General features: G+C 71.4%; 1 protein-coding gene across 4 annotated transcripts; it reads right to left on the reverse strand.

The window, feature by feature from the left end:
- Window positions 1-332: 332 nt before the first annotated feature.
- JAG2 (jagged canonical Notch ligand 2) lies at window positions 333-21,725 on the reverse strand. 4 transcript variants are annotated; one of them, XM_077910840.1, is made up of 26 exons: window positions 21,633-21,725; window positions 21,140-21,505; window positions 14,616-14,673; window positions 13,353-13,604; window positions 13,191-13,251; window positions 9,929-10,059; window positions 9,734-9,853; window positions 9,407-9,520; window positions 9,085-9,198; window positions 8,829-8,942; window positions 8,698-8,744; window positions 8,403-8,573; window positions 7,358-7,508; window positions 7,089-7,247; window positions 6,871-6,984; window positions 6,565-6,678; window positions 6,371-6,484; window positions 6,093-6,209; window positions 5,661-5,688; window positions 5,490-5,575; window positions 4,961-5,074; window positions 4,736-4,851; window positions 4,091-4,339; window positions 3,481-3,612; window positions 1,797-1,953; window positions 333-1,625 (listed from the first exon to the last, which is right to left on the reverse strand). In XM_077910840.1, the coding sequence occupies exons 1-26, from the start codon at window positions 21,708-21,710 to the stop codon at window positions 1,132-1,134; spliced, it is 3,771 nt and encodes a 1,256-aa protein (XP_077766966.1). In that variant the 5' UTR covers window positions 21,711-21,725; the 3' UTR covers window positions 333-1,131. The 4 variants fall into 4 exon arrangements, with proteins under 4 accessions (XP_077766966.1, XP_077766964.1, XP_077766963.1 ...); XM_077910838.1 differs by having other exon boundaries at window positions 21,329-21,505; window positions 21,633-21,711; XM_077910837.1 differs by lacking the exon at window positions 8,829-8,942 and having other exon boundaries at window positions 21,633-21,711.
- Window positions 21,726-22,735: the final 1,010 nt, after the last annotated feature.

Consider the following 22,735-nt stretch of genomic DNA (forward strand, 5'->3'; position numbering starts at 1 on the left):
CTCCATGCACCCGGAGCCCGACGTGGGATTCGATCCCGGGTCTCCAGGATCGCGCCCTGGGCCAAAGGCAGGCGCCAAACCGCTGCGCCACCCAGGGATCCCTGATTTAGCAATTTTTAGTAGGGAATGCAGAGCACCTCCTCCCCCCACGTCCCGGAAAGGTCGCCGAGCCTGGGTCAACCCCACAGGACAGCAACGCGTTGGCGGCCCGATCCCCGGGGGGCCCCAGGGCACACTGGCCACCTCCCTACCCGTGGCCACGACGGCCACACGGCCCGCCCGCCTGCGGGAAGCAAGGACCAGCACCGGAAAGAACAAGACAGGCCAGAAGGTTTAAGTTATTAAATCAAATATACAGAGTGATTCATTTAATATGTACATATTTACAAAAACGCACTTTCACGAGGAGGGGCCGGGGCCGGCAGGTGGGCAGCGGCCCGGAGCCCACGGCAAACGCTGACAGCCGCGAGGGGAGGGTCTGCGTGAAGGCACTTGTCGCGAGCTCCGATCCTGCCCCCGGCCGTCGGGGGGAACAGAGCAGTCGGGAAGGGCACTTCCGGAAACACAGTTGAGAGATCTCTGCGGCGGGGGCTCCGGGCGGGAGCCGGCCCGGGGGTCCGCCCACGGCCCCTGCGAGGACCTCGAGCCCCACTGACCACCACAGGTGCCACCCACAGCCTCGGGCCGCGCCGACGCCGTGGGCCACGCCGGCAGCCCCGGGTCCCGCTGGCTCTTTGGCCTGGAGCCACTGAACACCAAATGAGGAATAATAAGGAAGATTCTGTAAACAGTGCACCACCTCTGGTAACAAACAAACAACCTGGTGAGGACACGGACATCCTTCGCTCCCTCCTGCCACACAGCCAGTGCGACACACAGAAACATTACAAAAATAGCAACTATCCGAGAATACTCCATTGTTTTCTGCCTGACGGTCGTCGAATAATTTATACAAGGTTAAAGAAACGTAGAAAATAAACCTTTGTTTTTGGTTTTCGGTGGGTTTTTTTTTTTTTTTTTTTTACACAAAATAAAGAAACTATGCACACGGCCTCGGCCTCCTACGGTCTGGCGGGTGGTGCGGTGCCCGGTGAAGGGTCCTGGGTCCCGGCCCAGCTGCCGGCCCCTGCCCTACTCCTTGCCGGCGTGGCGTGAGTCATTGACGCTCCTGACGGCGCGGTTGTCCACCTTGGGGCCTGAGGCCCAGCAGGCCGGCCTCCCGGGTGAGCCGCTGGGGTCTTTGGTGAATTTGTGCGAGAGGAACTTCTCGGCCTCCAGGCAGCCGCCCTCCCCACGGCCGGGCTCCTCCTCCTCCTCCTCCTCCCCGCCTTCGCCGCGGCCCGCGGGCCCGGGCAGCGCCTCGCCCACCCTGCGCGGCGGCGGCGTGAAGTTCTTGCACGGGTACAGCACATCCTTGTGGCCGCCCCCCAGGCCGCCGCCCCCCAGCCGCTCGATGGGGTTGCGGATGGGGTTGAGAGGGGCCCACTGGTTGTTGGCGCTCTCCTCCCGCGGCAGCCGGCTCCTCTCCCGCTCTTTCCTGCGTTTGCGGGTCCACCACACGCAGATGGCCACACACACCAGACACAGCATGCTGAACACGCCGCACAGCACCGGCACCAGCAGACCTGGGGGGGCACGACGGGGCTGGCCGGGCGCGGGGGCCGGGCGCAGGCCCAGGCCTGGGGTGCCCCGTCCCTGCGGAGGGAGCCCGCGGGGGCGGCCCGGGGACTGCCCCCCACCCCCAGCCGCCCCCGTGAGCCTGGACGACTCCCCCTCGGCCCCGGGCCCCTGCTCACCCGCGGAAGAGCCGCCCATGACGACCGTCTCCAGTTTGACCTCAGTGACAGCCAGCAGCACCGAGCTGTTGACCCGCTGGGTGATGGCGGACACGATGGCGTGGGCCGTGCTCTGGATCAGGCTGCTGTCGGCCAGGTCCCTGGCGGGGCTGAAGGACTGAGGCAGAGGACGGCGCTGGGAGGCCGCCACGGCCCGCCCGCCCTGCGCCCACACCCAGGGGACACCGGGGCTCCGGGCCAGCTGCCAGGGGGACGCTGGGGCCCCCGGGGCCTCTGCGGGGAGACTCGGTGGAGGAGAGGCCTGCGGAGGCGCGTCCCACCGCACGGCTGCGGCCCCGGGGCGCCCGGTCCGGTCTGGCCCACCCTGCCCCCCGCCCCCTGCACCCGGAACGAGCACGCGTCCTTCCCAGGTAGACGTGGCCCCAGCTGGCCGTGCCCCAGGCCTCAGGCCCTGCAAACGCATCACCGCCTCCGCCTCCGCCTCAGTGGCCCCTGCCACCCCGACGGCCAGCGGCCGGCGCCCCGCCTTTCCTCCCTTCTCTCTGCCCGCACTTCCCTGGGGCTCGGCCTCGCGACACTCGTGGCTCCATTTACACCTGATGCCCGCCCGGGGCCCAGGGACACCTGCTCGGCTACAGGCTGGGCCTGGACCACACGTCCCAGGGTGCCCTGAGCTGGGGCAGCCTTCTGCCCAGACGTCGGGGGACACAGCACCAGCGGAGCGGGGGGACCAGGCGAGAAATGGGCATCACCACCTATAACCCCACCTCGCCAGGCACCGACCCGCCTCTCTGACTCAGCCCCACGGCTCGGAGCCAGGGTTCCAGACGGCCCCAACCCTGGGCCGCACAGCCTCCCTCGTCCCTGTCCAGGAGGAACCCCGCTGCTGCACCCTATTGCGGTCCACCCTGGGCCCTGGACGCCGGCCTTCCCTCCCCATGTGCCTCTGGGCCTCCACTGCTGCTACCGGGGGGCCTCCCACAGCTCCAGGGACCCCTGCCCAGAGCCCTGGCCTCCAGGGCCTCAGACACCAGGCTGAGAAGGGATAGGAGCTAGCCCGATGTCCCAGCCGCCACTCCAGCAACACTGCCTCTGAAATCCCTGTGCCCGATACCCGCCCCTGGCCGCTCACGTGACCTGTTTCTGGAGCGAGCCTGGCCTCCTGGGACCTCCCCCTGCTGGCACCTGCACCCACGCTCCCCCTGCACGCCCGTGGGCACCACCTCTCACCCGCACATAAGCTTCCTCTGGCCTCCACCGGGTTGCTCCAGACCCTTCCTTCATTTCAGCTTGTGAGAGAGGTGACCCGACCCTACACCCTTGCTCCCGAGCCTCGAGAAGCAGACCCCACCAACTGCCGATCACCATGTCCGCCCCCCGGAGCAGCCTCCTGGCCCTCCTGCCCAGCCTCAGATGTCCCTCGCCCCCTCGGCCCTCCACCTCTGCCCTCCTCCCCCTGCCGGCCTCCGTACATGCTGGGCCTGCTGAGCTGCACGCGTGTCCAGCCTGGCCCCACCGGCCCCTGTCCCCCGACGTACAACTATGTAAGACCAGGTCCTGGGTCTGTGGGTCGCCCTGTCCCCCCAGGCACCTGGGGACAAGCCTGGCCGGGCGCCTCTGTCCCCGGCACCTCCCGCAAACTGGGACAGAGTAGGACAAGGGGAAGTGGGCAAGAGTGACTCACCATGGCCACCTCCACTGCACTGGCCCCTGACGACGGCCGCTCGCAGAGCAGCAAAAGCAGGCGGTCCCGGGCCACCGCCCTTGTGACCGGCAGGACGCGGATCCCGGAGCAGATGGCGCCCACGGTGGTGCCCTGGGCAGGGACCAGCAGCACATGAGTGGGACCCCGGAGGCCATGCCCCGAGGCTGCCCGTCCTCCAGCTGGCCCCAGGGGCGTGTGGCAGGAGACGCCTCACAGCCGCGCGAGGAGCAGGGCAAGGATGCAGGGGGTCCAGGAGGGAACGGACTTCCCACCCACTCCTGCACCGCGCAAGAGGCAGACCCCCGTCAGGGTGCGCGGGGCCTGCAGGTGCCAGCCCTCACTGCCCTGGCCTCACATTCCTGCCACAAGTAGCCCCACCTGCAGCCCAGAGGGAAGCCCCCCAGCCCTGAGCACCCCCACCGAGTGCTCACTGAGCTCCACCCTCCCTCCGCTCGGCTGACCCCACGAGGCCAGGCTCCCTGAGCGGTGCCGCGGACCATCTGAGTGACCGCGCCCAGGAAGGGCGGAGGCGTCAGGGCTCCGCAGACGCTCAGTGTGCCCATGTCTCGGGGCCACGGGGACTACGTACCTGTGGCACCTGGTCACGGTCAAGGTGCAACGTGAAGCGGGCACAGTTGTTGTCCAGGTGGCTGGAGCGCGGCAAGCACAGGGTTTCCGGCAGCAAGGGCTCCTCGGCGCCGCACTCCCCCCAGGCTGCACAGGGCGGCTGCAGGCACTGGTCTAGGGCCTTCTCTTGGCACCACTGCCCCGGTGGGCACGGGGTACTCAGGGATTCGGGCCGGCCGGCCAGCAGGCAAGGCTTGTGGCCACACCACACCTGGGTCAGGCACGCGTTCAGGACAAAGGGACACAGGCATCATGCAGGAGAGAAAGACACGGTCACGGTCAGCAAGACGCAGGTGCCCAGGCCCACTGTGGCCTCCCGGGACATACTCAGACCCTGAAAGGACCCCTGCCAGAGCAGCGGTAGCTGAAGAACAATGCCGGGCAGGGCCCCTGGGGGCGGCCTGGGGAGCCTCAGCAGGCTACTTCCCTGCCTAGGGCAGAGGAAGGGCCTGCTCCAGCCCCAGGAGGCCCAGCAGAGGCAGTGGACGTGGCAGCTGGAGCCCCCTGGCCTCACAGGCCAAACATCAGGGTGATGAAGTCTCGGCACCCCCGACCAGGGGCACCAGGACACGGGGCTGAGCGTCGAGGCTCTCAGGCGGCCCCGTACCTTGCTGCAGTCCCGGTGGCCGTCCATGCAGTGGCAGCTGTTACAATCCTCCACCCAGGAGCTCCCGTGTGCGAAGGGCAACCCCTGCGACCAGCAGGGCCTCCCAAAAAAAATCACTGTGGGGAGAAAGAGTGGGGGTCATCAGCAGGCCAGCCCTGGAGGCCAGGTCCTCCCCACACCCCCACACCGGCCCGGCCCCGGCTGGGCACGACGCCCCCCACCTACCTTCCTGGCACCGGGGGCCGGCCCGGCCCGGCGGGCAGCTGCAGTGATAACCGTTGATCTCATCCACACACGTGGCCCCGTAGGCGCACGGCGAGGACTGGCACTCATCGATGTCTGCAGACAAAGCGGCCCGGCTCAGGAGGCAGCAAGGGGGCCGATGCCCACACACAGCACCCAGGGGGACGCCCAAGCTTGGGCCAGGAGAGGGGACCCTGAGCGAACTGCTGGAGCCCCCCAGCCAGGGCCTCGGTGTGCCCTGTGGTCCTCTGAGCTGGACCGGTACCTGCTCTGCCAGCGGTGGAGGGCATCGATGAGCACCTGCCCCGTCCTCCCCCATGAGCCTCTGCACCAGATGGGCAGGAGCCTCCAGGGACCCCCGCCCTCACAGGGCAGCCCCCAGCTGCTGGGGTGCGGGCTGAGCACAGAGAACTGCCGGCGAGGCTGCACAACCGGGCCGGGCTGGGAGGAGCCCCCAGGGCTGGGCCCCACTGCAGACCCCCTCCCCGCCCAGGTACCCCAGGTCCCTCACTGATGCGGCAGTCGGGACCCGCGAAGCCAGGAGCACACTCGCAGCGGAACCAGTTGATGCCGTCGATGCAGACGCCACCGTTGTAGCTGCAGGGCAGAGAGCAGGTCTCAGGGAGGCCCCCCCGCAGGCCGAGCTCCCCTGGGTCAGCCAGCCTCCAGGGCTGCCACTCACCAAGGCAGGGGGTTGCAGTCGTTGGTATCTGCATTTGAGGAAAGAGAGGAAGATCGGCACCGCATCCACCCGCCCAGCACCCCTTGTGCCGGGCCTGGGGGGCAGCGGCTATGCCAGCCCACGGAGACCAGGCTGGGAGGCTGAGGATGGTGGGGCTGGGGGACTTAGCTCCAGGAGGCTCATCTCGGAGAAGCCGTGGATAGTGCCTGGCTGCAGAGTGAGCGCTGGGCACACCAATACGGGCCAGGACGCACCGGGAGTGGAGGGGAGGCTACGGGGCTGGGGACTGGAGCCGGCCGGGGGGTGCGGAAGTGACATGGCAAGTCCTGGGGTACAACTGGGCTTTGGTGGACAGGTGCAAGGCCTCCGCCCACTCCCTACAGCCCCCTCTCCAGCCCACAGCACCCCCGCACCCCCCACCCACAAGCTCACTGTGCGTGCAGGTGCGGCCTTCCCAACCGTCACGGCAGATGCAGGAGAACGAGTCCCCACTGCCCACGCACGTACCCCCATTCACGCAGGGGTTGGGCAGGCAGCTGCTGTTCTTAGCTGTGGAGGGGGCAGGGGAGAAGAGGTCCTTGTCGTCTGCCCTGGGCCGGCTGCGCAGGGTACCAGGGCAGAGGGGGCAGGGGTGGGGGCAGGCGGTGGGCTGGCGAGGGCGCGGGGTGTGTCTGCCCCACCCCTCCACCCCACCCCCCGGAGTCACTCACCGATGTTGCAGGTACTGCCCTTCCAGCCCGGGGGGCAGGCACAGCGGAAGGTGTCCCCACTGTCATAGCACGTACCGCCGTTGCTGCAGGTATAGGCGTCGCACTGGAACTCGCCTGTGGGCACACGGCCGCTCAGTGCGCACGCCCACGGCGGCGGGTGGCCCCGGCACGGCAGGGGCCCGGGGGGCACTCACGCGAGTGGCAGGTCTTGCCCTTCCAGCCGTCGTCACACGCACAGTAGAAGTCATTGACCAGGTCGTAGCAGCGGCCGCGGCTGTGGCAGGGATCGGGAAGGCAGTCGTTGAGATCTGGGGGCGAGGACGCCGGTCAGCGGGGGTCGCCGGCGCTCAGGGGGGAGCTGGGGGTGGGGGCCGGGGGCCCGGGGCAGAGACACCTGTGGAGCATCCCCCTCCCCCCGCCCAGGTCCCTCTGAGCACCAACCCCCGGAGCTGGGGACCCGCTGGGCGCTGGGACCGAAGGGGCGGCACAGGCCCACTCACTGGTGTCGCAGAGCTCGCCCTCCCAGCCGCTGGGGCAGTAGCAGCGGAAGGCGTCCACCTCGTCGATGCACGTGCCCCCGTTGCGGCAGGGCTGCCCCAGACAGTCGTTGATGTCTGCGGAGGCGGCAGGGAGAGGGGTCGCGGGGGTCGCGGGGGTCGCGGGGGTCGCGCGGTCCCGGGCAGCGCCCCCACCCTCCGCACGCCCCGCAGCTGCTCACTCTCATGGCAGTAGATGCCCGTGAAGCCGCTATCACACACGCAGGAGAAGTTCCCCCCGGGCAGACTGACGCAGTGTCCGTGGGGGCCACACACGCCCAGGGGGGCCGTGCCCGAGCCCGGGGTTCTGGTCCCCGCCTCGAACCCGCAGCCGTCGATCACTGCAGCAGACGGGGCGCGGTCAGCATGCCCCGCCCCCGAAGCGGCAGCCCCGCCCACCCGGCAGGCCCCGCCCACCGGCAGGCCCCGCCCACCCGGCAGCCCCGCCCACCTCGGCAGGCCCCGCCCGGGCACGGGTCCCGGGGCACAGAGCAGTTCTTGCCGCCCACGTCGTCGGGGCACGCGCAGTAGTAATCGCCCTGCAGGTTGTAGCAGCGGGCGCCGTTCTGGCAGGGGCTGGGATCGCATAAGTCCAGGTCTACCTGCGGGGCGGGGGGCATCTGTGAGCGCCGAGCCCCGCAGCGGGACTGGGACAGCCACACCCTGTGTCCCCACGAGGAGTCCCGGAGGCCCAGGTCCCGCTGGGCCTGCACACCCGGCCTCGGCCGCCGTCTGCAGGAACGCCCATCGGAGACCCGCCAGGCCCATCAGCTGGACGGAAACACCTGCAGGCCACCAGGCCCCTCCCGCCACTCTCGGCTCCCTGGCGGCCGCTTCCTCTGCCTCACCAGGCAGCATCCGGCCTTTGCCCCTCCTGCTGGCGGGAAGGCCAGCTCCTGACCCCCTTCCCAGCCGCCCACGGCCACCCTGAGCCCAGTCTCTGGGGCTTTCCCAAAAGTGTCAGCACCCAGCTCACAGCCCCAGGCAGGACGACTACCAAGGGCCCAGGAAGCCTGCTGGTCAGGAGCCCTGTCCCTGGTGCCTCTGTACCCCCAAAAGGCCAGGGCAGGCCGGAGGAAGGTGGGGGTGGGGTCGTGAGGCGCCAGGTAATATCACCTACCCCTACTCGGACACCACGTGACAGCGTGGCTCCCCACACCCTCGGGCACCCCATCCCACCCCGGGCCCCGTTCATGCCGCTCACGTGCTCTACCCCATTAGGACCATACCGATCCCAGGGGAAGGCAGACGGGGCACCTGGGCAGCCAGCTGACCTGCCCAGGCTCCTGGCCCATTAGGAGGCACCTGTCGTGACAAGTAGCGACCTTATGACCCTCCCCCTGCCCCTCCCACCCAGGGCTCTGAGGCCAGGTCTCCCTCCAGAACTGAGCCCGGGGGAGTAGGACCAACCCAGACCGCAGCCTGTCCCGCTCATTTGGGCGGCCTGGGGACGATGGTGTGCCCCTGCGGCTCCCGGGGCAGTGCCCGAGCCTCACCTCACACAGTGGCCCAGAGGTGCCCTCGGGGCAGTGGCAGTGGAAGCCATCCACCAGGTCCTCGCAGAGGCCACCATGGCAGGGGTTGCTGGCACACGACCGCAGCTGCAGCTCACAGTGTCGGCCACCGAAGCCCCATGGGCACACACACTGGTAGCCGGTCATCAGCTCCTGGGGCAGAGGGAGGAAAGGAGGGGTGGTGTGAGCCTGGAGGGGCCACCGTCCCCCCCCCAGGGGCAACTCCTGCCCCCAGGGCCCTCCCACGTGTGTGCAAGGGCAGGGTGGCTGCTCTTACCTTGCAGGTGCCACCATGCTGACACTGCCCATGACAGTCGTTTACATCTGGGGACAAGGGGCAGGGTCACGGCCGGGTCCTTAAGCTCCCAGCCCCACCCACCTGCCACCCCCCCACCCCCCCGTACTGACTGATATGGCAGTTGACGCCCTTCCAGCCCGGGATGCAGTGACAGTAATAGCCACCAATCAGGTTTTTGCAAGAAAAAGCATTAACGCACGGCTTCCCTTCACATTCATTGGCGTCTGTGAAGTAGACAAGGGGGGGCGACGGGGCTCAGCCCCACCTGCCCCCACGCCTGGCACCCGCAGCACCAGCAGCACCAGCAGCAGCCACCACATGCACAGAGCACAGTCCATGCACACCAGTGCCCCTCGGGACCCTTACCCAGCTGGCAGGTGGTCCCCACCCACTGCTTGGGACAGATGCACTCGAAGCCATCCACCTGGTCCACACAGGTGCCCCCGGCCGCGCACGGGTTGGAGGCACACTCATCGATGTCTGCAGAGGCACAGAGGGAGAGGCGTGGCGGGCGGGCGCCATATGGGGAGGCGGGGTCCGTGGGGGAGGCAGGGCCATGTGCCCGTCACTCCCCCCCCCCCGCCCCGGCTACTAGGCCCACAGCTACATTTGGGGGACCCCGCTGCCCCATCCCCACTCCTAGACCCCCTCAGACACCAGGCCCCCCCACGTGTGGGTGAGCACTCACCAAGCGCACAGGTGGACCCGCTCCAGCCTGACGGGCAGTGGCACTCGAAGCCGGAGGGCACCTCGTAACAAGAGCCCCCGTTGGCGCATGGGTTGGAGGCACAGGCGTGCTCAGCTGCATTGGGAACCAGACGCGGGGGCGGGGGTTGGGGGGCGTGGCAGCGGGGGCTCCCCACCTTTGCAGCAGCGCTCCTCCCTCAGCCCCCAGGGCCCCAGGGCAGGGGTCAGGGCAGAGTACACGGCTTGCTGCACACACAGGCCGGAGGGACGGGGCCCCACCAGGCTCCGGGGGCACCAGCCCAAAGCCGGCCGCCGGCCGCCGACGTACCCCGCTCACAGTTCTTGCCCGAGTAGCCGTCGGGGCAGACGCAGTGGTACTGGTCAGGCTCGGCGTTGATGCACGTGGCCCCGTTGGTGCAAGGGTGGTGGGTGCCGCAGTAGTTCAGGTCTGAGGACAAGAGGGCGCTCAGATGCCCGCTGTCCCCAGGGGGCGTCCCTCGGGCCGCCCGCCGCCCCCGGCTACCTTTGTTGCAAAGCAGGCCGCCCCAGTTGGTCTCACAGTTACACTGCCAGGGGTCCACGCAGCTGCCGTGCACGCAGCCAGGGTACGGGACGCACTCGTCGCAGAAGCGTCCCTGCCAGCCGTAGCTGCACCTGCAGGGGCCGAGGGGCAGGAGGCCCGCTGGGGGAGGGTGCACTCGGGAGCCGTGGCCGCCGAGGGTGGCTCGGGTGGCCGGGCCGCGGCGCAGAGTCACGTGGGCCCCCCCGGGGCTGGCGGCCTCCGCCCTTTGAAGCAGGGCCGGGCGGGGGTGAGGGCCCTGCGGCCCGCCCGCAGCCTCACGGGCACTTCCCGGCCGCTGGCCTCGGATGGCCGGCTGCAGCTGCCCAGCCACTCCTCCCTGAGCTATTTTGGGACTCACCCCTGAGCAGGGCCCCAAGAGCAAGCGCCGGGAAAGGAAGGCCCTGCCGGGACCCCGGGAACGAGGGTGCCAGCCCCAGCTCGCCGGTGCCGCCTGGGCTGGGCAGCGCCCGGGGCTGCGCGGGCTGACGGGGCGCCCGCACAGGGCTCCGGGCCCAGCCCCGGCGACCTCACCTGGAACCCCAGGACGACAACCTCTCTCCCGGCAGGAGCCCTACCGGGGCCCGCCCCGCAGACCGAGACACCAAGGCCCACGGGCTGCGACAGGCCAGACGCAGGGCGGCTCCTGACCCGGGAAGAGTCACCCGCTCCCTGGCAAATGGCCTAGAGGCCTCTTGGCGCCAAGGCCACGACCCCGAGGCCTGGCCCTGCCTCCAGCTGTGGGCCAGGAGTCTCTGGAAGTCCTTCAGGAGAAGCAGGCGGCTGGGGCAGAAAGGGCACCCGGGCCACGGAGGGCGGCCCATTCCAGCTGTGGCCAGCCTCCCCAGGGCCCAGGACAAAGGGCCCGTCGTCCCGCAGTGGACGTCCCGGGACCAGCAGGCTGCCCTCCAGGCCCTGGGCAGGCCCCCGGGGGCCCCTTTCTAGAACTGGAAAGTCCCGAGGAATGGACCTGTCATCTAGGACTGTCATCTAGGCACTGTCCCTTCCAGGCTGGCACCTGCCACGCAAGTTTATTTTTGTAAAGGGAGGAGCCGTGGCCCTTCCTGGGCTGCCCCCGAGCCCCGCAGCCAAGGTGACAGGCTCCGAGGCGGGCCACAGAGAAACCCAGGCTGCAGCACGACGCTCCTCCGCCCAGCGCTAGGCGTGCCAGCAGGGCCCACGCACACACGAGCTGCGCATCCCCACCGGGAATCCTCCCTCCAGGTGACGCGAGGAGACCGTGACACGCCTTGGGTCACCCACCAGGAAGCCACGAGGCCAAGCACAGCGCCCGGACCCCGGCGTTCCCGGGATGTGCTCCCAGCCCTGGGTGGGGCCGCCTCCGCAGGCCCCACCTCCCCAGCGCCCGGCCTGCAGCTCCAGAAGCCCAGGGAGGAGGCGGCAGGAAGGCACGGCCATCTCCGCAGCATCCGGTGGGGGTGGTGGGGGTGTCCTGCAGTGAAACCTGAGCCCTGAGCCACCGCGAGCCACCACGGGCAGCTGGGCCTCACCCACAGCGGTGGGTGGGGGCGCACCTATGGCTCCCCATGGCCCACGCCAGCAGGGGAGGGCTGGGGGGCGGGGGCGTCCACTCCTCTCCCACCTTCCTCCCGCGGGCACAGCGCCAAGGTCGTGCATGGCCCTAGGGGGCCGGCCAGAGTGCACGGGGCTGAGACCCTGCCCCACGGCGCTCACGCCCATGGACCGGTCTGCCAGGGTCCCCAGGCCCCCCCATCACACGGATCAGAGGGCAGGGCCCGGAGGGTGGCCACCTCCGCCTCCCAGGATGTGGCTCCTGGGGCTGCCTGGCCCCCAAGATGTGAACCCACCCTGGGCCGGGCCCCCACCGGCTACCCTCTCCCCAGCTGTGCTCCTCCACTTGCCCAAAGGCCCCCTTGACTTGTCTGAAGCTCAGAAATCCGGCCGCACGGTGACGGGGCCGGGGACCCCCCTTCCAACCTCGGCCCCTGGGACCGGGGCGCCGCTCTTCGTGCCACCTCCCGGGCCAAAGCCACCAGAGGACAAGCAGAGGAGCCACCCCCCCCTTCCTGTCTCCCACGCCAGCCAGCTCCCCAACCTTGCCCTCCTGCCCAAACTCGACCCTGGGGGACTCTGGGCAAGTGGCCTCTCCTCTGTGCACAAGCCACCCCCGGGAGTGAGGCCCTGGGGTCAGTGAGCCCCGTGGCGGGCGCAGGGCGGCCCTCGCCCCTACCGGCCTTCCCACAGCCTGCGCCCCGCCGAGGGCTCCCGGAGAGCACCCCTGGGCCCCCAGTTCCCGGGCCACCCTGTGCACCCCCGGAGCCCCGGGTGCCTCCGCGCCGCGCCACACCCGGCCGCTCCACACCCGGCCCCTCCCACCACCCCCTGCTCCAGCACAGCTCACCTGGGCTCCCTCTCACCCCGGCCGTGTCCAGACCCCCCCCCCCCCCCCCCCGCTCCAGGTCTCCAAACGCTTCCCGGCCTCGGGAGACGGCCAGGGTCTCTCCCTCCTGGGGCCCGACCCCCAGCCCGGCCGGTGTGTTGGCTCCCTGACCTCTCCTCTCCACCTGGAGCTTTAAACCCCCTTCCTGTCTGCCCCCAGCTCCCCACGGGTGTCTCAGGTCAGGTCTCCCCACACCGATCCCTCTGCGTTGGTGGCGTCCCCCAGGACACAGGAGACATGACCCCCCAATCTCAGTCACGCCATGGCCTCAGTCGCTGGCAGCTCTGCCGTTTGGCAGCACAGGCCGCAAGCCTCGGGGTCCTCCCTGCCCCCCAGCTCTTCTTCCCAGCCCTCGTTCAGACCCACGCCAGGATGCCTGCGGGACTCGCCCACCTCCCCATCTCCTGCTGGTCATCGCCCACCACCTCCCAGCCCCACGTGGCTCCTCCCACATAGCAGCTGCCCTGGTGCTTCGTCCCACCTCACCCCCTGCAGCACCCCCTCTCTTTCCTAGGCCCCACTCCCACACCCACCACGAGCATGAGCCTGGGGGCCCTCCGTGCCTCCTGTGCTCCGGGCACCCGACTCTGGGTGGCTCCCGGCCCGAGGTCAGGTGGGGCGGCCCCTCACCATGCGACCCCGAAGGAGCTATGTGCGTCTGGCACAGCCCAGGCTCGAGGACCAGCGTCCGCCCCGTGTAACCCCCAGTGGCACGCGAGCAGGGCCCGAGTCCCTGCCACCCTGCTCGGCCACGAGGCCCCTGGCGCACGGGACGGGCAGGGGCAGGGGCAGGGGCGCACTCACTTGCACTCCCCGGGCACCGAGCATCCCCCGTGCAGCAGGTTACATCCTTGTTTGCACACGGCTGCGGACAGAGGGCACAGGGCTCCGTGTGAGGCTGCGCCGGGCTCCCCCGCAGCCCCGGGGAGGAGGTGTGCCCGGGCCCGGCCCGCGCCGGCCGCTCACCCTCTTTGCACTCCTTGCCCATCCAGCCGTCCATGCAGGCCTTGTTGCCGTACTGGTCGCAGGTGTAGTGGCCGAAGAAGTCGTTGCGCGGCCGGCAGAACTTGTTGCAGGTGGCGCTGTAGTAGTTGTCGTCGCAGCGCACGCGGATCTGCAGCTCCATGTGCGCCACGTGGCCGCTGAAGTGCAGGCTCTTCCAGCGGTCCTCGGGGTTGATCATGCCCGTGTGCGACACCCGCTCGATCAGCAGCTCCTCTTGGGGGGGCGGCACAGTCAGCCCGGCCGAGGCCGCCCTTCCCACGGGGGCGGCAGCCCGGGCCCCTGGGGTGACGGGGCGCCCGGCCGGCAGAGAAGGGCCGCCGTGGCCAGGGAGGGCGGCGGGGACACGGGTCGGGCCGGGGGCGCGCCCCGCAAGTGCATGGCTACCGCCCACCTCTGACCAGCCTCCTCTTGCCCCCCGACACGGGGGAGGACCCGCGATCTAACGGCTGGGCCGCACTTCACATGAAGCCACCGGGGGCGAGGGGACTGACCACCGTGGGCACACCGGGTCGTGAAACCTTCCCGTCACTTTCGTACAGATTCGGGATTTTCCCGGAGAAAAGGCTGAGGAATCCGGGGCACCTCACCCTCCTGCAGCAGCAAGCACAAGCCTGGGGACCACGCCGCTCCGGCCCTCCCCGGCGCCTCTCACTCCGCACCCCCCAGCCCATCTGGCCGAGGTGCATCCCCCGGTCCCCGCCGACCCGTGCCCCCAGCCTGGCCCCTTCTGGCCTCGGCGGCGGTGGGGCCTGGGTCTCTGCGTGACTCGGACCCACGGGACTCGGGCCTAAGCCATCCCCACGGCGGCCCCTCCGTGCCCCGCCTGCCCCTCGGGCCCTCTCCGACCCCCGACGTGAGCCAGCAGCCATGTGCCCCCACCCGCCCCACAGGCTGCCTCCGTGGCCTCCCGTCCACCAGGCGTGGCAGCGTTCTCAGGTCAACCCCCGCCACCTGACCTCGGCCTCGCCGACCCGCCACTCCCCCACCACACACGCCCACCTGCCCCTCCTGGTCTGTCCACAGAGACGCCCCTCCGCCCCGTGACCACATCATGCGAGATCCTTGGGCCAGGGGCAGCCCCGGGAAGCGAGCCCTCATCCCCAGCAGGCAGAGGACCAGGAATGTGGCCGCACATCGCTGTGGCTCAGGGGGTCAGCCTCCCTGGGTCCTGGGGGGCCCTGCAGGCGGCCGACCACCCCGCCGCCCAGCCCCCGGCAAACTCACCATCTGGGGTGGTGTCGTTGTCCCAGTCCCAGGCCTCCACGATGAGGGTGAAGGAGCGCTGCAGACACGGGAGCAGCCGTCAGGCACCAGACGCTGCCCGTACGGGGGGCGCACCCCCACACCCCGGCCCCCAGCCCTGCCCTGGGTGGGGAGGGCTCTGCAGGCAGCTTCGTGCATGTCCCCACAGACCCCAAGGTGACCCAGAGGAGGAAGGCCGTGCCTCCGGGTCAGAGGCTCCGGGCACCCGTGGCGCGGCAGCCCAGTGGCCACGGCTAGCGCAGGCGGTGGACAGAGGCAGGACGGCCCCCCACAGCCCAGGGCCGCGCCCCCAGACCAGGCCCCCCCCAGGACGTCCTGTGGGAGCAGCCCTGGCCACCTCCCTGGACCTGGAAAAAGTGAGCTCCTGCTGCAAGCAGAGTCCCAGGGATCGAGGGCCTGTCAGCACCCCCGCTGCACCCCCACCCGGGGCACACAGGGGCGGGGGGCAGGGCGCACGGCCACCGCGAGGCCCCACACGGGCCGAGCTCCAGTTGCACGGCACTCGCCCCACAGACCTGCCTCCTCCTAGGAGCACAAGGGCAGGGAGGGCCCCGGCTGCACAGAGGGGGAAACCGAGGCCCAGGGACGGCCCTGCTTGCCACTCCCCCCTCCCTCCCGGGACAACGTGATGGGGTAATGTCACCAGGCAACCTCAGGACGCACCCTCCCCACGAGAGTAACCGGAGCCACGGAGCGGTCCTGCCCTTGTCATTCACGGACACGAGCTCGACAGGAGGCGCAGACCCAGCTCTGCCCTGGCCAGGCCCTTCCGTGGCTCCCACGCACACTGCTCGGCCCCTTCGGACCAGCCACGAACGTGCCGACCGCCCGTCCATCCAGCCCCGGCTGCCCCGAGTTGGGGACCCACAGGCAGGCTGGCTTCCACCCGCGGGGGCACCGCACCCCCAGACTCCCCCGCCCCCACCTCCCGCCCACAGTGGGGCCTGCGCTCCACAGCCCAGGGCCGCCCCCTGCCCACAGCCACCCGCCCGCTGATGCCCAAACCAGGCCTCTGGGTCCTGCCCCAGGTACGTGCCAGCCGCAGACAGGCCCCGGCCCCACTCCCACCCTCTGGCAGCTCTCCCTTGGGGACCCGCTCCCTGTCCCCACCCCAGGCCTGCAACCATCCCTCCAGGGAGACAGCCCCGGGACGCACTGACCCTCCTGCGGCTACGTGTGGCCTTCCCTGCTGCTGACCTGACCCTGAGCACAGCCCCCCAGACGCCCCAGGATAACCCACAGGAACTCACACGCCCTCAGGAGCACAGACTGGAATCCAGGGGCCATGCTCCTCCCTTCTAGAACACTCCCTGTCCATGTCGCCAGTTACCAGGCTCCAGTCCTACTCCTCAAGGCTCCCTCAAACCCACTCCCCACGCCCACTACCAGGCCGGCTTCCCGCAGCCCCTGGGGCCTCCGCACGCCCGACGACCCTCAGGGCTCTGACTGTGTCTTTCCCAGGGCTCGGAGCCCTCTTGGGGTTCCCATCTCTTGCCAGAGACCCAGCCCCCGCTCCGCCTCCACCTCAGCCTGCCCACCCTGCCCCAGGGCCTTTGCACACACAGTTGCCTCCCTCGGCCTAGAATGCCACCCTCAGGCCAGGCTTCCCCGGCCACTCCCACTCCTGGTGACAGCTGGAGTGCCCAGCTCCTTCCTAGGCCCCACTTCATCCACTCATTCGCCCAGCATGCACCAGGCGTGGCTCTGCTACTAGTGGATGAGTCAGCGGGGATCGAGGGGTCAGGGCAGGCCTTGGAACGGAGGGAGACCTGGAGACTGAGAAAGAACCCAGAAAGAACCGCACGGCGGGCCCACAGGGCTGGGAGAGCGAGGCCGTGAGGATGGAGGGACCTGGGTCAGACTGCCCGGCCCCAGGCCCCTCTCCTGACGTTGGCACCGACGCTGAGCAGGTGTGGCTGCTGGAGGGGCCAGTGAGGCCTGGGACCGACCGGCGGGGCTGCAGGAGCTGCTCCGGCCACTGTGCGCAGCGGGCCATGAGGGTGGGCACAGGCAGGAGCAGGGACCCAGGGGCCGGGCACGAGAGCACAGGCTAGGCCTGCGACCACCGCCGGCGGCACGAGCACCTGGGCTCCAGGTGAGCAGGGCGCTCCTCCGGGCTCCAGGGAAACCCCACGCCAGCCACTCAGGTAGGATTACCGCCACCTTCGTCCGAGCCCGGGGCTCCAGTTACCTGCTCCCACAGGAGGGGCACCCGCCCGCCCACCCAAAAGGGCCCCAGCGCCCGCCAGCTGGGCTCCCCGCACGCAGACAGCAGAAAGTCATCCAGAGAGAACCTGAGCCGGCAGGGGCACCTCCCCCAGTGCCCAGCCCCGGCCTCCTCTTCTCCCACAGCGCCGGCTCTGAGACTCAGTTTCCCCTATGCAAATGGCGACCTCTCAACCGGGGGCTTCCTGACACGAGTGCCCGGGGTCAGGATGGGGTTTTGTCAAGCCCAAATCCCCAGAGAGCAGGAGAGGCAAGAGGCCTGGGCCGCAGGGCTCGTGGGGCAGGGGCAGGGGCCATGAGAGCTGAGGGGCGGCGGCTGGGGCGGCCGCAGGGGTCAGAGGAGCCCAGGTCAGAACCCCACCTGCCTGCCCGGCCCGGAGAGGCCCAGCCACCCCTCTTCTGGGAAGACTGCCCTGACCCCCCGCACCCTGTAGGAGGACCCCCAGCCTGACCATCTGACTACCGTCTCCCCAGCCCAGCCCCTCAAGACCAGGTCCGAAGCCTGCACCCGACCCTCAGACGGGGATGACGGCGCAGCAGCCCAAAGATGCGCGAAGGCCAGCCCCCGGGGCCCCGGGCACCCAAGAGCCCAGAAGGCCCAGCGCAGCCCCCGGGGCGCCCTGCCCAAGTCCACGGCCCCACCCTGCTTTCTTCCCGCAGCGCCCCGCATCAGCACCCAGCCCCCCGAGGAGCAGGGCGCTCCGGCGCCAGGAGCTCTGAGCACAGATACATTTCCTGAAACCTGAGCCTCGGAGAAGCCAGGCCTCTGCCGCCATTGTCCCCAGGAGAGGGGGAGGGGGCCGCCTCCCCCCAAGGCACGAAGCTCGGATCCCTCGTCCACCCCCCACAGGGACCCAGACACCCGCACTCCACACGGGAGAGCAGCCAGGGCCCTGCCTGGTGCGCCCAGCCCGCCCACCCTCAGCCCAGGGTCTCCTCGTGCTTTGTCACAGGGCTCTTGTGCGTCCCTGCAGCAAAGCCCACAGGCTGCTGAGACGAGTCAGACTTCCTCACCTGGGGTCCTGGGGACGGGGACCCCAGCTCAGCCGCCGTCCTGGGCATGGGGATGTGGCTCAACAGGGTCTGGGATGAGGACTCTAGCTCAGGCCTGGAGACTGGAGATGCCGGCCACCCAGCGTGGCTCCCCTGAGAACCCCTCACCGGGCCAGTGTGCCCCCTCCCCCATCTAAATTCCCACGGAACAGCTGAGGGAGGCCCTCCCGCAAAGCCCCTGCCACCCGCCCTCCAGCACCCCCATCGTACCGCAACCTGCTCCCCAACCCGCACTCTCAAAGCCCAAGGACAAAGCCTCCGGGTCTACGCTTGGCGAGCAGAGCTCTGCCCTGCTGTCCCCACACCCGAGCCTCAAACACGACCCCGGACGCGGAGCAGGTGACTGACTAGGTGCAGAGCGGCGGCGTCATCCAAGCAGGCCCCAGCCCCTCTGGGATGGCGTGGGCAGGATGCATGCACTGGGCACCAGGGGGCTCCAGAGGAGGGTTGGGGGGGCACAGGGCAGCCCTGGGCTCCTTGGGAGGGGCGGGAGCACAGGTGGGACGGAAACTCCCGCGGCAGCTGGCCACAGCAGTCAGGCCCCGCGTGCACATCCCACCGGGTCCTCCCTGACTGGCCAAAGGCCCCCCGCACACCCCTAAGCACATACCCACGGCCCCGGCGGGGCATCAGTGGGGAGAGGAAGCCAGGTGGGCCAGGGAGCCAGCCTGAGCCTGCAGCCCGGCCCCCTTCACGGGATCACATCGTTGCCCCGTTCCACGGGCGGGGAAGCCGGGCCCCAGAACCTGCTGCAGCCCAAGGTCTCCGGGGGCCGCACGTCAGCGCCAGGACCCCTCCAATGCGTGCACACATGCCCCACACAGCCGCCTCCGAGAACCCAGCACGCACACGACAAAGGACACCTGTGCGTGGTGTCCTGGGGTCCCGGGTGTGGGAAGGGGCGTGCCCCCTGCTGGCCCCTCTCAGGACGGGGCCCCGGCTGCCCACCACCCCTCCATCAGCCGGCCCCTCCAAACCCTCCAGTGGCTGCCTACCACACCTGGAGGAAGCACAAGCGGGCACACACACGCATGCACGCCTTCACGCGGGACCAGACGCGGTCTCCATCCTGTCAGCTACTGGCTGGCACCTGGGCCAACAAGGCATCACTGAATTCCTGGGGGGCCAGGGGAGGCACGGGGCATCCGCGAGGTGGGTCAGGAGAGGAGCAGCAGACACCCGGCTGCCCCCTGGCAGCTCAACCCCGAACCTCCCACGTCCCCCCTGGGCCCGCCCAACCTGGAGCCCCACGCCACACACAGCACGGCCCGTGCGGCCACGCGAGGACGTGTGGGGGCCGTGGGCAGGGCGCAGGAGGAGCCTTTCCCACACCGCCCACAGGTGCCCACCCTCCTGCCACCAGCCACTTCGGAGGCCCTCCTCGCACCCCCTACTCCAGGGTGCCCGAGGGCGCAGGCTGGCCCCCCACCCCCACCCTCCCCAGTGAAGCCCAAATGCAGTTTCCAACGAGCCCTGCTCACGGGACGGAGCCGGACTTGCAGCAAACCGAGGCAGCGTGGCCGCGGGGAGCGGAAATACCAGGGCGCTGGCATCACACACCAGCTACGCACCGGCAGCCGGGATGCGCTGCCGGCGGGGAGCGGACCCACCGCCGCCCCCCAGACACGCAGCTACCCCGCGCCCCAGGCTGCCCGGGACCGGGCCCCTCCTGAGGCCGCCGAGCAGCTCGCAGCAGCCGAGTCAGCTGCCCCGAGGGAGGGCGCCCCGAGTCGGGGCTCCCGGCAAGGCGAGGGCCTGCCCCGGCCCGCTCCTCCCCGGGCCGGCCCGTGGGGCCCGGAGCCGTGAGGGACGCGCGTCGGCCCCGCCACATTCCTGCCAGGCCTCCCCGCCCCCACCCCGATGCTGCCAACTCGAGCAGAAAACACATCCTCAGGTAGCGATTTGGAACCGCGCTGGCGCAGGCCCAAGCGCAGATGACAGGCTGCGGGCTCTGCTCAGACCTGCCTGCTGCGCCGCTGCGGGGGCGCGGGCCGAGCTTATCGTAAGTGCCTGCGGCCTCCCAGGCCTGCCCCTGCCTTCTCCGTCAGGGGCACAGCCCCCCCCAGGCCCCGGGGTCAAGGGAGACCCCAGAGGCCAGGCAGGCAGGGGCAGTGCCGGGGCTCCTCCCTGCAGGCCGGAGCTCAGAGAGGAGCAAGAAGGGGTGGGCGGCAAGGCCGCGCAGGGTGACCGAGGAAGGGCGGCACTGGCCGCGGGGGCTTCAGCTCCGGGGCTCCCAGGACCCGGTGCCAGGTGGACACGTTCCTGGGGCTTCCCACCGCGCGGTCCAGCCAGGAGTCCTCGGTCAGGAGGTCGGGCCGTCAATCACAGCCTGGCAGGCTCTTCCAGCCCCTTCCTGCACACCCAAGCCCCGCAGCCGGCTCTGGCCGGTTCCCGCACACTGGGGTACCTCTCTGGGGTCCTCTCTGACTGCTGCCCAGCCAGGCCTGCCCTGCACCCCTGGGTGTGGGGGCGGGGAGGGCCAGGCTCTGCTTCTGAAAGTGCATCCCCTGGGGCATCAGGAGGAGGCCCTGGCCGCTCCTTGGCTGCTCGGCCCCCTCCCCGGCGGCTGCGCACAGGGCTGGGCCACACAAGCCCGGGAGCCCGCCCGCCCGCCCGCCCGCCTGCAGCCCCGCAGCCCCCCGCAAAGAAAGAACAAACAGAACCAGGAGCCCCCAGCGGTGGAGGGTCACAGCAGCAGGGCCGCGGGCGCGGGGGGCCGGAGGCAGCGGCCGGGGTGCCCGACGCGACACGCGGCCCCCCACCCCCGACCCCCGCCCGCCCGCGCGGCCCCCACCTCCACCCGCGGGCATCCAGGAAGCGGCGGGGCGGGCGAGGGCTGGCCGCGGGCCCGGGGCGGCTCCGCCAGGGCCTGCCCCGGACCAGCCCCAGCACGCGCGGCGCACATGCCTCCGCGGCCTGCCCGGGCCGGGGCGCCGCGCCTCGCCCCCCGCCCCCCGCCCCCCGCCCCCCGGCAGACACGCGCGGGGAGGCGCAGGCACACGCCGCGGCCGCCGCCCCCGCCCCGCCGCGACCCCCGCGCGCCCACGTGGCCGGGCGCGGACCGAGCCCCACGGAGCACGCGCCCCAGCCGCCGCCGCGGCGCCCCCTGCCGGCCCCGCCCGTCCGGGTGCGCGCCGCGTGCAGGTGCCGGAGGGCGGCGGGGAGGGCGGCGGGGCGGGGGCCGGGGGCCGGGGAGGGGCACGTACCGGCCAGGCGAACTGGAAGGGGATGACGACGAGGCCGGGCTCCTGGGCGCCGCCGGCCCGCGCCCGCGCCCGCGCCCGGTCCCGGTCCCGGTCCCGGTCCCCCGCGGCGGCGCGCGGCAGGTAGAAGGAGTTGCCGCCCAGCACGGGCGTGGCGCCGTGGCCGTAGCTGCAGGGCCCCGTGGGCGTCACCTTGGCCTGGTACTCCTTGAGGCACACGCGCACGTACGTGTCGCACTCGTCGTGGCCGCAGCCCCCCGCGCGCGTCGTCCGGCCGTCGCCGTCACAGCAGGCGCCGCTCAGCAGCTCCCCGTTCGCGTTCCGCAGCGCGCTCAGCTGCAGCTCGAAATAGCCCATGGGCCGCGCCGCCTAAAAATAAGGCAGACGCGGGCGCGTGGAGGCGCGGGCCGGGGCCGGGCCGGGGCCGGGGCGGGCCGGGGCGGGCCGGGGTCGGGCGCGGGGGGGGCCGTGCGCCCCGTCCGCGCCCCCCGCTCACCTGCACGCACAGCGCCAGCAGCAGCAGCAGCCGCCGGGGCAGGCGCCCCCGGCCCCGGCCCCGGCCCCGCGCCCGCATCGCCGCGCCCGCCGCCCCGGCCCGCGCCGGCCCCCAGCGCCCGCCCGCCTGCCCTCCGAGCGCCGGCGGCAGGGGCGGCAGGGGCGGCAGAGGCGGCGGCGGCAGAGGCGGCGGCGGCGGCGGCGGCGGCGGCGGCGGCGGCGGGCGGGGTCGGGGCGGCGATGCGGGCGGCGGCCTGGACGCGGGCCCGGGCGGCGGGAGCGCGGGGCGGCGGGGCTCGGGCGGGCGGGCGGGCGGCGGCTCCCGGCTGGCGGCTGGCGGCGGCGGCGGCGGCGGCGGCGGCGGCGGGTCCCGGCCTCGGCTCTGCGCGCCCGCGCTCCCGGCGCCCGCAGCCAACAAGTTCGGGGCGAGACTGACAGCTCGCTCGCCCATTCGTCACCCGCGCACCTGCATATGCATGAGGGGGCGGGGCCGCGCCGCGGGGTGGGGCCGGGCCGGGGGCGCTCGGCTTTAAAGGCGGCGGAGGGCGCTGCTGCCCGCGCCCGCACTCGGCGCGCGCCTCGCGGGGCCCCGGGCGGCGCGAACGTCGCGCCTCCGCCGGCGTGCGGGGTCCCTCGGCCGGGCCGCGCCGGGAGCCGGGAGCCGGGAGCCGGGAGCCGGGAGCCGGGGGTGGGGCGCCCCTGAGGTCACCGCCGAGCTCCCCTCCCATCGGGGCGCCGCCGTCCCGGGGGAGAAGCCGCGGGCGGCCCGGATCCGGCCCCGCGCGCGCGGCCTGGGACCCCCCGTGGGGCGCCCCTCCGCGCGGCCGCAGGGGGCGCTGCTCGCCCGCGCCCCTGCCCTCCCGCCCCGCGCCCCGCGCCCCTGCCCTCGCGCCCCGGCTCGGGCCCGGCGACAGATGCCCGGCGGCGTGGCGGGGCGCGCAGCGGGCACGGCCCGGGAATAAAGGCGGAGGCGCGCGCTCAGGACGAGGTGAGAGCTGCGCACAGGCTCCTCCTGCTGTCCTGGTCACCAGGTCCCCGCGGCCCGCCCTCCGGCATCGCGTGCTGCCCTCTGCCGGGTAACCTCGCCGCCCCCCCACCCAGGGT

This window comes from Canis aureus, chromosome 9, assembly GCF_053574225.1.
Source record: "Canis aureus isolate CA01 chromosome 9, VMU_Caureus_v.1.0, whole genome shotgun sequence".
Lineage (NCBI taxonomy): Eukaryota > Metazoa > Chordata > Mammalia > Carnivora > Canidae > Canis > Canis aureus.

Excerpts from the sequence above, each read along its gene's own strand:
- JAG2 (XM_077910840.1), bottom strand. The coding sequence starts at position 21,710 with ATGCGGGCGCGGGGCCGGGGCCGGGGCCGGGGGCGCCTGCCCCGGCGG. Across the intron at positions 8,943-9,084 it reads GGGGACCACCTGCCAGCTGG|ACGCCAATGAATGTGAAGGG; the intron begins GTAAGGGTCCCG and ends TCTACTTCACAG. Across the intron at positions 4,852-4,960 it reads CGGCCCCCGGTGCCAGGAAG|TGATTTTTTTTGGGAGGCCC; the intron begins GTAGGTGGGGGG and ends TTCTCCCCACAG.